The 12,586-nt window shown below is 54.9% G+C and overlaps 1 protein-coding gene across 2 annotated transcripts in view; it reads left to right on the top strand.

The window, feature by feature from the left end:
- Positions 1-12,586, top strand: part of SMAD3 (SMAD family member 3) — a 126,915-nt gene that overhangs the window by 99,957 nt on the left and 14,372 nt on the right. For both annotated transcript variants that reach the window (XM_061430162.1, XM_061430163.1), the window contains exons 2-5: positions 591-784; positions 972-1,103; positions 2,376-2,450; positions 5,767-5,817. In XM_061430162.1, the coding sequence (XP_061286146.1) occupies positions 591-784; positions 972-1,103; positions 2,376-2,450; positions 5,767-5,817 (452 nt within the window). The remainder of the gene's footprint in view (positions 1-590; positions 785-971; positions 1,104-2,375; positions 2,451-5,766; positions 5,818-12,586) is intronic.

Genomic DNA, 12,586 nt, shown 5'->3' on the forward strand with positions numbered 1-12,586 from the left:
CTGTGTAGGCCCTGACCAGTTACAGTTCCCTTTCATGTCCCTCCCTCGCTCCCCACCTCATCACAGACCCCAGCTGAAACAGGGATTTTCCCCCTTGTTTTCTTGTGTTTGAGGAAGGAACTGGGTGAGGATAGAGAGCCGCTGGAGACGGGCTGCGCGCCGTCATCCTCCTTGCGGCATCACTGCATCCTCACGTCGGCTCCTGAAGAGCTCCCGTCTTCTAGCTCAGCCCTGGCCCCTCTGCCCACCTCCGCCTGGCCTGGCCTTTGCAGAGCACAGTTCAGTGCCGTCCCTTCAAGGTCGGGGAGGGTAGTCATCCCGCGGCCTGGTGGCTCCGGGGTCTGCTCTGCCAGCCCAGGAGCCCTTGGCCTGCCGGGTGGGCCTCTGTTCTTCTCCTGGACCCCTCCCAGCACGCCTAGAGCTTCTCTGATCTGCAAGCCCTCTGCCTGCGAGCCGGACAAGCGCTGGCTGTGGGGGGAGCTTTCTGAGTCTCCGCCAGGCTCCCAGGAGCTCGGCGGGCTGGCCTTGGGGAGGAGGCAGGCCGGATCCCCCTCACTGTCCGTTTCTGCTCCTCCTGTCCGTCCTGGCAGGTCCCTGGATGGCCGGCTGCAGGTGTCCCACCGGAAGGGGCTCCCCCACGTCATCTACTGCCGCCTGTGGCGGTGGCCCGACCTGCACAGCCACCACGAGCTGCGGGCCATGGAGCTGTGTGAGTTCGCCTTCAACATGAAGAAGGACGAGGTCTGCGTGAATCCCTACCACTATCAGAGGGTAGAGACCCCAGGTATGGCCTCCTCTGTGGGGTCTGCAGGTGTCTACTGGGCATCCTTCTCCTCCGCATCTTCCTCTCCCCGTCCCCTGCCTTCCTCTCTTCTTCCTGAGGGTGGGCCTCTGGTGCATCTGGGGGTGCCGGGGCTTCAGTCCAGCCTGGCATCCACCCTGACCCTCCTTCCTCTGTCTCCTCCGCACAGTTCTACCTCCTGTGTTGGTGCCCCGCCACACAGAGATCCCGGCCGAGTTCCCCCCGCTGGATGACTACAGCCATTCCATCCCCGAAAACACTAACTTCCCTGCCGGCATCGAGCCCCAGAGCAATATTCCAGGTAGGCACCCATAAGCAGTGAGGCCAGCCCCGGAGGCGGGCGCGGGACGGCCCTGTCACCCCATCTCCGCACACCCGCTGGCCCGAGGCCCCTGACTCAGACCCGCGTCCCTGTGGGGAGAGGATCCGTGGCCTTGGCTCCCCGCTCACTAATGATGCTTTTCTTGGCATGGAGGAGCGGCGGCGTGACCCTTCCGCCCGGCCTCGGTGCAGTCATTTATTTTGGAAGCGGAAATAGCGAGGCTGTGTTTCTCTCACCACCCTCCGGGCCCTGGGGCTGGAGTTCAGGCAGGATCCCCCAAGGTCTGGGGGCTGCGGAGGCAGTGGGCCGAGCCGGGGCCAAGGGCCGGGCAGCGTGTGGAGAAGGGCCCTGTAAGTAAGCCCTGGGAGGGTTCCAGCCTGGGTGGGAGGTTTTACTCTAAAGGGAGAAGTGGGCTGTGCTGTCAGAGTGTAAATGTTTTTAGAAGCCCATCATTTACATGCAAATAATGTGTGAATCACCAGAACTCCAGGAGTCCAGGAAAACTGCTTGGCAGTGCTTGGCCAGACCCTGCACTAGGGTAGCTGGGGCAGAGATGGGCCGCGTTCCTTTCGGAGCCATCTACTTTGGACTAGCCTTTGGTCCCAAATGAGCTCACTGTGCTGAGGTTGACCGCAGGCTGTGTGCGTGGGTCAGAGCATTAAGGGAGGACCTGCTTTACAGCCCCGGCCTTTCATGTCACAGGTGGCTCTGGTCCCTAGGGGGTGGGTTGCCTACTCTCTTTGTTCAGCAAAGCAGAGAAGTCAGTCAGGGCCTGAGCTCAATGAGAGGAATGCATGGCAGTCTGCTCTCATGCAGTTTGCATCCCGCTTGAGATGTCCCCTCAAGAGCCGGCAGATCATGGTACGGGTGTGGGTGGTGGAGCCAGAGGGTGGTTTGAGGCAGTTGCCCTCAGAGATAGGTGAGTTCACTGCCAGGTGGCGGGGGTGGGGGAGGGCAGGGCAGGGAGCGGGGCTTAAACCTGGTCTTCAGGGATTGGGAGAAGTTTAGGCCCACAGAGGCTGTAGGAATAGGCACTTCAGACTGGGAGTCAGACAGTGTGAACGAAGTTCAGAGCGATTCAGGTGGGAACACGGGAGGATGAGTGTGCCAGGACAGTGAGAGCCAGGGGTCCGAAGCCCAGCCTTCAGCTCCCGCCCCCGGCGTAGTGGCCTGAAGCTATGAGTTTGCAAAGGGTGGCTTAAGAGCCAAACCGGAGGCCATGTAATGAACCACCTTCCTTCCAATTCCCAGAAACCCCACCCCCAGGCTACCTGAGTGAAGATGGAGAGACCAGTGACCACCAGATGAACCACAGCATGGATGCAGGTCAGAGTTTTGTGGAGTCTCTGCTCCTCGTCCTGAGTGCCTGCCCTTTCCCATCCTTCCCTCTGTCCCTCCATCTCGCTCTCTGTATTCCCTTCTCCCCACTTTCTCCATCCTTCCCTCTGTTCCTCCATCTCACTCTCTGTATTCCCTTCTCCCCACTTTCTCTCTCCATCCTTCTCTCTGTCCCTCCATCCAGTATTTACTGAGCAATCACTATGGGCCCAGAACTGGGATAGAGGAGGAGCCTGAGTGGCTCATGGTGTGTGGGGGAGACCAGCAAGACAGCCCGCAGTTACCATGCTGTCTCTTGTATGCCCTGATGGAAGATGCTATGTGGCACGGAACAGGGCCGTGCCACCCAGCCTGGGACAAAGTGCTGGGGGACTGAGCAGCAGCTTGCGGTGTAGGCTTTTCCTGCATTGAGTATTGGAAGTATATAGGGTTTGGCCAGGCTGCCAGGACAGGCAGAGCAGCATGCCAGGCAGAGTCATGAGGGGCCGTGGGGAGGAGAGCTGGTGAGTTCTGGGGTGGGTGAGAGCTCCGTGTGGCTAGAGCATCCTCCTCCAGAGACAGGAGGGCCAGTCATTCAAAGCTTCAGGTGTAGCCAGAGGCTGACGTGGAGCCCCTGCAGGCTGAAAGCAGATGAGATGCTGCTGGCAGTGTGATGGAGGGTGGGCTTCATCACCTGAAACAGCTCAGGAGCGCTGGAACAGAGGCAAGATCTTTGCAAGGCCCTGAAGCATCTATTTTTGTGTGATGCCCAAATGTGATCTATGTGTTCCTGCCATGAGGGGCCCAGCCCAGTCATCTCCAGGCACATCTCCAGATGTTCCCACCTCATTTGTTCTGGGACCAAATTGGCCTCAGACCAGCGGCTTCTTGAATTGAACCCCAGCTGCCACATCACACGTGCATGGCGTTGCATGTGGTTGGGTGAGGAGGAGGGAGCCAAGCAGATGTTCCCTTCCAATGATGGGAGGCATGCCTTGGGTACGCAGAGCCGTCCGATGTGGTCGGGCCACCTGCCCTGCACATAGCCCAGAAGAGAGTGCGGTTCCCGAAAGAAGGATGCAGGGGACGTGCATGTTTATTGTAAATGTGGTCACTTGATATATAGCCTGGGCATCGTGCCACATACCTCCACATACCACTGATGAGTGGATGATGGTGTGAACCCAGTCAGAATGCATCGGAGACCTGTATTTGATGCCAAGTGCCTGCTGTAAGCCCACATCTTTAAATGCTGGCATGGGAAACTAGCCCCCTGAGCAGCATCTTTGCAGATGCTGTGTTTCTTCTTCTCCTGCCTGCTTCCCTCCTCGCTACTCTTCAGGTTTATGGAAGGATTACAGGCAAACCTTTGATATACTGTGGTTTTACATCCAGATAACCACCATAAAGCAAGTTACACAAATTTTTTGTTCCCTAGTACGTGTAAAAGTTACGTTTATACTGTCCTGGTCTGTTAAGTGTGCAATAGCATTATGTCCAAAAAAGTAGTGTACACACCTTAATTAAAAAATACTTGGTAGCTCAACAATGTTAACCATGATTTGAACCTTCAATGAGTCAAAATCTTTTTTGCAGTAGTAACTATCAAAGATCACAGATTGCCATCAAAAATATAATAATTACAAAATTAGAAACATTGTGAGAATTTTCAGAAGGGGACAAAAGACATGAAATCATTGAATGCTGTTGGAAAAATGGTGCCCGTGTGTTGGCTGGATGCAGCACTGCATCTGCAAAGCACAGTAACACAAAGTCTGCCTGTGCAAACAGACCAAAGGAGAAGAAGGTCTTACATGGGACAAGCCCACCTTTTCACCCTCTCAACTCTTGTGTCTCCCCTTCCTTTCTCTGTCCTCCCTTCCTCATCTCCTCCCGTCGTGTACCTGTAGGACCCTGTTGTGGACATAAATGTTTATTGAATATGAGCCCTGGGCTTTGTGGAGCCCAGCCAGCCCGTGACGGGTGGCTGGGTGGGGTCTCCCATTTACTCTCTGCTCTTCACTCAGACCAGTCCAGTTGCTCATGGGCTTGACTTCCCTGACAGCAGACAGGAGGAGCATCTCAGCTGGGGCCCAAGGCTCTCCCTGTCCAGCCCCATGTCTCCCCAGATATATGCGCATGTCTGTTCAGACCAGAGAGAAGGTCCCACTTCCTGGGTCTCCATGATTTGGACCAGCCTGAAATAGGAGACCAACACTTACTAACCACCTCCTGTGTACAAGCCATGGTGTAGGCATATTTGTGTGCACCGTTCTGCTTCATTTCTACACATCACACAGTAGATGGTATCATTGCCATTTTATACCTGAGGGGAAAAAAATCAAGGCTCAAAGTGTTTGAACCACTTTGCCAAAGACCCATGGCTACGTGGTGCTATGTCCAGATACCATGGAAGATTTGAAAGCTCTGCTTTTTCTGTGACTTTTCCACATCCCCCAGAAGATTGGGTGTGAGGGGTGAAACCCATGGTTCCCCCTTGGTCCTCAAGGAGGTCACAGCTGAGTTGAGGGGCAGGAGCAGACCCCCGCTCACAGCTCAAGGCAGCCTAAGCTGAAGGCCCAGTGGTGAGGATTGGAGATTTCAGGGAGTGGAGCCAGGCGCAAAGGACTATCAGGAAACAAGCAACTCTCTGGAGCTGGAGCCCCATGGGTGCAGGGACAATGGAGGGACCAGCCCAGTGTTGCTTTTTGGAAAAGCGATAGCTTGGTTTTCTGAAGGCTGATGTTGTGTGGGTCTGCACACACCCACCCACCTACCAGGAGAATGAGTAAAGATAATAGAGTAGGAAGAATTGGGTAGTTAGGACTTTTCCCCGTGTGTAGCATCATGTTTTGCATAAAACGTCAGTCTGGTGGCTGAGCTGTGGGGTGTCTGAGGCAGCTGGGTGCGTTTCCTGAAACCTGGGAATGCCTGCATTGGTATTTGCAGACCCTGAGCTCTGAGAGCAGAGAGGGGTCTGGGCGGCTGGGGAGAGGGTCTTCCTGCTCCTTTTGTCCCTCAGTTAACAGGGCGTGTCAGTGTGGGGTCTGTGCGCGCAGGCTGGGACCGCAGCAACCGCATGCTGTGGGCTTGCTTAGATGCATCAGACCCTCGAGTTGTGGAAAAGACTCCAAGGTCATCCGCTCATCTATTGGTTGCACAGATAAAGAAGCTGGGACCCAGGGAAGGGAGGTGCGGCCCTCTCCTGGGCCGTGGAGGCTCAGCCGGGGGTTTTCTCCCCGCCCCGCTGTGATGTACACGTTGTCATCTGGCTCCCAGGCCAGCAGGCTTTTCTGACGTCTCACAGCAGTGTCTTACCTCGCAGGTTCTCCAAACCTCTCCCCGAATCCGATGTCCCCAACACACAATAACTTGGGTAAGTAGCTCCTTGTCTGTATGATTTGAACCCCCTTTAGCTGTAGCCCTGGCTGGTGCTCAGTGTCGGGAGGAGGCCCTGAAGGTGAAGCTCCGCCCCCGGCCCCCACCATCCACCCAGCACAACCCATCAGGTTTCTGCTTGCATAGCTTCTGGGGTCACCCACAGGATGGGAAACCTGAGAACAGCGGTGGCAGGAAAGGCAGCCGTGGGCCAGGTTTGTATTTCCCCGGGGAGGCGGTTAGACACGAGTGAATGAAAATCCCCTGAATCTTGTGCTGTAGAAACATGAGGGTCTGTGGTCGGTGAGCATCCGTGTGTGGTTTGATGCAAAGCCATGGGCAGTGCTGCAGACTACAACCCCCAGCTGGCGGGGACTTGTTTCAGATACACTTGCTTGGATTTCATCTGAGCACCTCATCTGACAGTGATGTCATTTTTAATTAAAAGGGTACCATATAAGGAATTAAAAAACAAAATGCACAGTTACCCATAATCCCTCTACCCTAACGCACATGTGTTTCCTTTATCTTGGTCCTCTGATGTTTTTGGATCAAGCACATATATTTGTGCTTTGCCTTTGAGAGAATACTTCATATTCACTTTTTCCTTCTATCTTGTTATTTTGTAAACACATTTCCATGCTTAGATGTCTCATTGATCATCTTGCATCATCTCATGATGTTTTGGAGTGGCTGGGCCATCATTTCCACAACCTTCCCTCAGATGTTTGCTTTCTGGGTCGTTTTTGTGAGATTTGCTTTTCTAATCCAGGAGCATCTTTTGGCTTCAGTGTGGGGCCTGCCAGAGGGCTCAAAACAAATGAAATATTTGTTCAGTTCTCATCTAGGGGAATTTTTTTCCTGAGTTGGTCTGGTAGCTTTAGAAAAATGTGAGTTTGGTTTTGTTCTGGCCTGTATTGCTGGGACTTGACTTGGGGCTCAGGGAAAGGAGGCGCTAATATCCAAACTTGGTGAATCAGAGTGGATTGGCCTGGCTTCTGTTCCCAGTTGTTCCCAGTCCTTGACTGATAGCATCAGATGAAGAGTCATCATTTGGAATGTGGGAGCTGCTTGAAAACCCTTTAATACGGCTGACAAGTGGGCACTGTGAAATGTGACTGGGGGATCTGTTTTAGCATCTTTGTAAAATAATACCACGGTGTATGTTCCCAATGTGAAAGGACTGATGGAGTTATTCAACATAAACGCTGAAGGCTGGAAGCTCATGTTAACTTGAAGGCCATGACTGTGAGCTTCACTCTGGGCTTTCTGCTTTGGAGGATGACCCCTCTGACCCCACCACGGCAGCCCTTTCAGTCCACAGACATGAGCTGGTGCTTGACCCGGCAACCCCACTGCCTGACTTTGTGGTTCGGACTGCAAGTTGTCCTGGGTGGGTGCTCGCTCTGCGTTCCCCTCGAGATTGTGTAGACCAGGATGACAGCATGTCCTTGAACTTGGCCCCAAGGCAGAGTGCCCAACTGGCACGATCCTCCCGGCCTGCGGCCCTGTCCCTCGGCCTCTTGTCTAAGGGTCAGGACTTCTGAGGCCATCTCTTCCAAATGAAGGAACAGCCTCCAAGCCCGGTGGACAGAGAGGGGTGCCCCTCTGCTGGGAAGATGTGAATGGGGGCACGAGTCAGCTGACGAGTCATGAAGGACTCATGGTGAGACTCGGGTGCGGACAGGCCTGGCTTCCTTTCTGCTTGATGAGCCCTCGAACCCCAGCCTTCGCCCACTCAAAACCATCGATAGGACCCTACAGTCTCATCGCCTTAGCATCACGGCTGGATGGAGATAAGAGGATGGTGATGATAATGGCTGGCATTTCTTGAGAACTCGCTGTTTACTGAGTGTTGTTCAGAGCACTTCCTGCGTGCTAGCTGAATCTTCGTGACAGCTGAATAAGGTGGTAGTGCTACAGTTTTCATTTTGTGGAACAGGAAGCCAAGGGACAGACTGGTTAATGTACTTGTCCCATCCACACAGCTGGGAAGTGCGGACCTCAGGCCTCGGGGATCCAGGCTGCAGGGATCCATGCAGCGGGACCCTGCCATGCTCGGCCACTTGGACCAGCTCTCCCCTTTCTCACTCAGTAGAACTCGGCTCAGGGAGGGAACTGAGGGTCTGGTGTCCCATGTCGTCCCTGGCGGGGACCCCTGCCTGCTTGCCTGTCTCTTCCTCACTCAGCCATTTGCTGGCACTTCCTGCTTGGTCTCTGTATACCAGCCCAGGTAGGGGAATTCAAAGAGGAGCCCCAGACCCTGACATCAAAGTGTTGTCCGCCTTGTTGGGATAAATAAGGAGGACTGTAAATAACTTTTTATATAAAACAAGAGGTAGGTGCAGGTGAAATACCCTGAGGGCTTACAGGAGGGAATGGTGGCATTCCAGTGGGGACATCATGCTGGGTGGTCAGTGTCTTCTCCGTATTTACTCACTCATTCACTGAGTTCCTAGTATGTACCCATGCTGGGGGTCCAGAGCTGAAGACCCTCAAACGTTCACTGTCTGGTGGAGTGGCTGGAGGTGTCTGTCACCGGTGATGTGCTGTGCCCAGCACACACAGGACAGGGGAACTGCATGTGCCAGGCAGGGTGCAGAGACCTCAGAGTTGTGGTGGCCCGTGTGAGCTGGGCCTTGAGGGACAGGCAGAATCGGAGGGCAAGGCACTGCCGGTGCAAGGGCGGGCGAGCTCTGCGGATGGCTGGCCATGTGGTGGGTTGGCTTGTGGGAGGCACAGTGGAGACGAGGCTGAGGGGGCTGGCAGGGCTGAGAAAAGAGTGCAGAAGGCCACACTTCCGTAGCCCCGTCTTGCCTACAGGATAAGGCAAGATGGTGGGTTTTGAGTTTTGGGCGCTTATCTGATGGTGGCTTCATAATGATTAATCTGGGCACTATGTGGAATTTAAATCTTAGGAGAAATTGCTGGAGCTACCACCCCTGCCCCACCCCTCCCAAAAAACCCACTTAGGAAGCTGTAGCACTGGAGGAGGCTGAGATGAACGCTTTAGAGAAAGGAAGCAGAACGGGAGAAGGCATCTGCAAGCACCATGGGCCTAAATCAGCAGCATTTATTGACCAGCTTTAACTGGGAAGACCGGGAGGCTTCCGTGTCACTGCGGCCGGACCCCAGGAGATGAGGGACAGGGTTTGGCATGGAGGGTGACAGGGAGGCGCCTCTACTCACCTGAGTCCAGGAAGCAGCGGGACAGTCAGGAGAGAGGCCATGGCTGGAGGTGCAGCTTCAGAGCCATTAGCATGTGTGATAGCCTTGCCCATCATGGGGTCAGAGACATGATTTTGTCATCAGATGAGTTTGGAAAGCCTGTCCTGTGCTCGCTCCTGGGGTCCCCCAGGGCACTCGCAGCGTACAGCCTCTGAGAGTCCTGCAGAAAGAAGGCCTGGCTGGTCCAGCGTTTCTCCCAGGGATCCGACCACTGTTGGAACACCTCTTTCTTAGGATCCCGTGGACCATTCTATAGTCCTCACTTGGGAAACACTGACAAAGTTTTGGCTGAAGTCCTGGGAGTGGATGGAGAGGGAGACCTAAGGATGGACTCACGAGATGTGCCTCGGGAAGAGGCTTGGGGATCAGGTGGAGGATGGGGCCCAACAGTCAGAGGGGAGAGAGGTGCTGAGGGCAGGGGGTGGGCAGGTTCTGTGGAGATGCCAAGTGAGGTGTAAGGAGAGAGCTCCTCGAGGGTTCAAGGGCATCCTTTGGAGAGCAGGTGTGGGCAGGAGAGGGGACTCCAGTCCTCGGCAGTGGGCTGCAGGCAGATAAAAGCGGGGGTGGGGCAGCACACAGCCCCCACCCCTGCATTCCTCTTTCACGGCCGCATGTCCCAAACCGCAGCATGCCGACGGGCACACGGCGGGTTCTCCCCGGAGACATCTGGGCATCTCAGGACACCTATTAGTTCTCATAAAGAAGTTACTATACAAACAGAAAGCAGGCATAGGACATCTGGCTACTATCTTCATTTCTTTCCTGCTCCAGGCAAAAGCTTGAGCTTCTGGCCACAGTGAAGCCACTTGGGGTGCCTCATGGGGGAGCCCCAGGAGTGACTGAGAGCCAGCTCAGCCTCTGGCCAGCGGCAGGCTCTGGGGAGATCCCAGGGCTTTGTTGTGCAGGGAAGGGATGTGAGCAGGTGAGGTTCCTGTTATTACACATTGTGTTGGATGAGTCACCTGGAATTTCCTAAGGATTTAGGTCAAGGATTGGAGCAAATGCAGGGGTTGGGGGGAGGTGGAGAGAGATAACGAGCCAGATCCTGCCTGTGAGGAAGTTGTTCTTTGCTTTAGAGTGAGACATCTCTGGAGAGGCTTTGACTGGGGGAAGTGAGGTACCAGGGAGTGTCCAGGGGCAGGAACTGAGCTGGAGTTGAAGGAGGTGATGGTTTCCCAGAGGGCCCTGGACTGAGGCTGCCTTCTCCTCCTGCTGGGAGAAGGGGGCCCTGGTGGCCAAGGTCGCAGGAAGACCCCTGACCCCTCAAGAGAGGGCAGGGGACCCCCTACAACCCAAACCCGATCCCAGGTATCTTTTCCAAGGCCACGTTGAGCTCTCGTCTTCCATAAGCTCGGGACACCACAGGCGAACGTCTTCATGGCAGGAAGTCAACTGCTGGCTGGACCGTCAGACTCCTGGGCGTCCGTCCAGCTCTGAGACTTTCCGTTGTTCTTGGTCTCAGTAGACTGGTCCTAGGTTGATAGAGCAGGGGTCCTTTCTGGGTAAAAGTGGGCTTGTTGCCTAATCCTTCGCAAGATCAGTTGGAATTGGTGCCTAGCTGCTGGGATGACTGTCCTGGGCTGGCAGGGACCTGACCTTTAGGTAGGCAGGTGGCTCAGACACCAGGGATGAGAGAATGTTTTCACAGCCACCTGAGCTGGGCCGTGAAGGTCGTGTCCCAGCAGATGAGGGGGGCGAGCAGTGCAGGCAGTGGGAAGGCAGATGGGGCCTAGGTGTGGAGTCTTCTTCCACAGGGCCCAGATGGAGGTGGGTGCTGGCACTCTGACCTTAGCTCTGCCGCATCAGCGCGCCCGCTCTTCACCCGCTCCCTGCGCTCGACGTATAGCGGAAAGCTAATTGCCCCGCTCGGGCCTCCCCCCTTTCCTTTCCCGGATTTGGATCTCTTGCACGTGTTTTTAATAGGCATCCCTTAATCCAAGTGTTGCCTTCTGGGTTTTATTCTGTTTTCTTTCCCTTAAACAAAACAGAAAGTCCATGCCAGCTTGGAATTGGGCTCAGAACCAGAGCCAGCCAGTGCGTTAGGCTGGCAGGGGGCCAGTGGAGAATTAAGTGCCCCCTGCCCCTCGAGGAATCTGGCCCTCACCGCAGCAGTGGGGGCTGGGGGCCGAGAGCGGCTGGAGCGGGAGGTTCCTGCGTCTGCAACACCTCTGCCACAGGAAGAGGGATTAGCACAAACTCAGCAGTCTGACTGGGAGCAGAGCCGTGTGGAGGGAAGGCCTTGGGCGTGTGCCGTCAGCTGCCACACCAGGTGTGTGGAGTCCTTGGTCTGGGGAAGCGAAACCGCTTTCTCTGGGGCAGGTCACCCTGCCCTGTCCTCCCGGAGGAGCCTGTGAGCCATATGTGTTCAGAGTTTTTTCCCCCAGAAGCAGCCTTATATAAAATTGCTTCTGCATTTATTGGGACCCTCTTGAATCCAGGGTGGCTTGGCTGACTGTATTGACTATTGTGGGGGAGAAGTGGCCTCACTGAAGAGTTATTTTAAGATTTAGTGCCAGGACAAGCTTTATTTTCCCTATAGAACTGGTAAGAATTTTCTTTTTGCCAACCAGAGCCAGGTCGCATGTCATGCCCCCTTTTTGCCTTGTCTGCTAGGAAGCTCAGAGCCAAGCTGAGTGCTGTTTAAGTAGCTATCTAATTTGATGGTTAGCCTGTTTATAGTCTCTCTTTCCCAGGGTCCTGACTTGGTCTTGTTCCGAACCATGGTGTGGATAAGTCCTTTACTAGGAAAAGAAATGAGGGCGGACATGCAGTTTGAAAATAAAGCACCATTCAAGGCAGAGCCCTGGAGGGGGGCGTACTTGGGCGTGCAGCTCCCCTGGCGTAAGTGCCTGCAGGAAGCCCTGAGCGACGATGGGAGGGGAGAGGGGAAAGGCCGGGCCGACTGGCAGCTGTTTGCAGACCACAGTAAGTGCACGGCTGGGGTGCTGCTTCTGAACGTGGGTCAGCTCGTCCAGACAGCCCTCTCTGAAATGGCAGCCTTCAGACTTGGCCTTGGCCTGACGGCTCCACTCCCCAAACTACCATCTGCTTAATTATGTGTCAGGCTCCTGCATCCTGTGTTTTCCACAGCACTGTTTGGTGCACGTCTGCGAGTTGCAGGGATGTTTAGATAAGGGCTCAGATCTGCTTGGGAGAGCCTCTGGCGAGGACTCCAAGTCTCTCTCTGATTCTGAGACACCTCAAAGCCTACACATCACCAGAATGGCGTTCTGGCCCCGTGTTACCCAGCAGGTGGCCTGCTGACTTCCCTTCTTTTGACAAGTGGACTGGGTCAGTGTTCCTGGGATCCTGGCTCACTGCCTTCTGCCTGGACTAAGCCCAGGACTTGGACTTGGCTTTATCATTTGAGGACGAGGACGCTATTCTGTACTTGGCTAGGGAGGCCAAGGCTGCCTCTTCAGGGTGACCCATGACCTTCAGAGTCTGCTCTCGGTGGCTTCCAGTACACGGCAATCACTGTTCAGACTGGGCCACTGCGGCCAGAGAGGGACGTCATGTCCCTGAGGTTGCACAGCAAA

The sequence above is a fragment of the Bos javanicus genome, chromosome 10, assembly GCF_032452875.1.
Source record: "Bos javanicus breed banteng chromosome 10, ARS-OSU_banteng_1.0, whole genome shotgun sequence".
Lineage (NCBI taxonomy): Eukaryota > Metazoa > Chordata > Mammalia > Artiodactyla > Bovidae > Bos > Bos javanicus.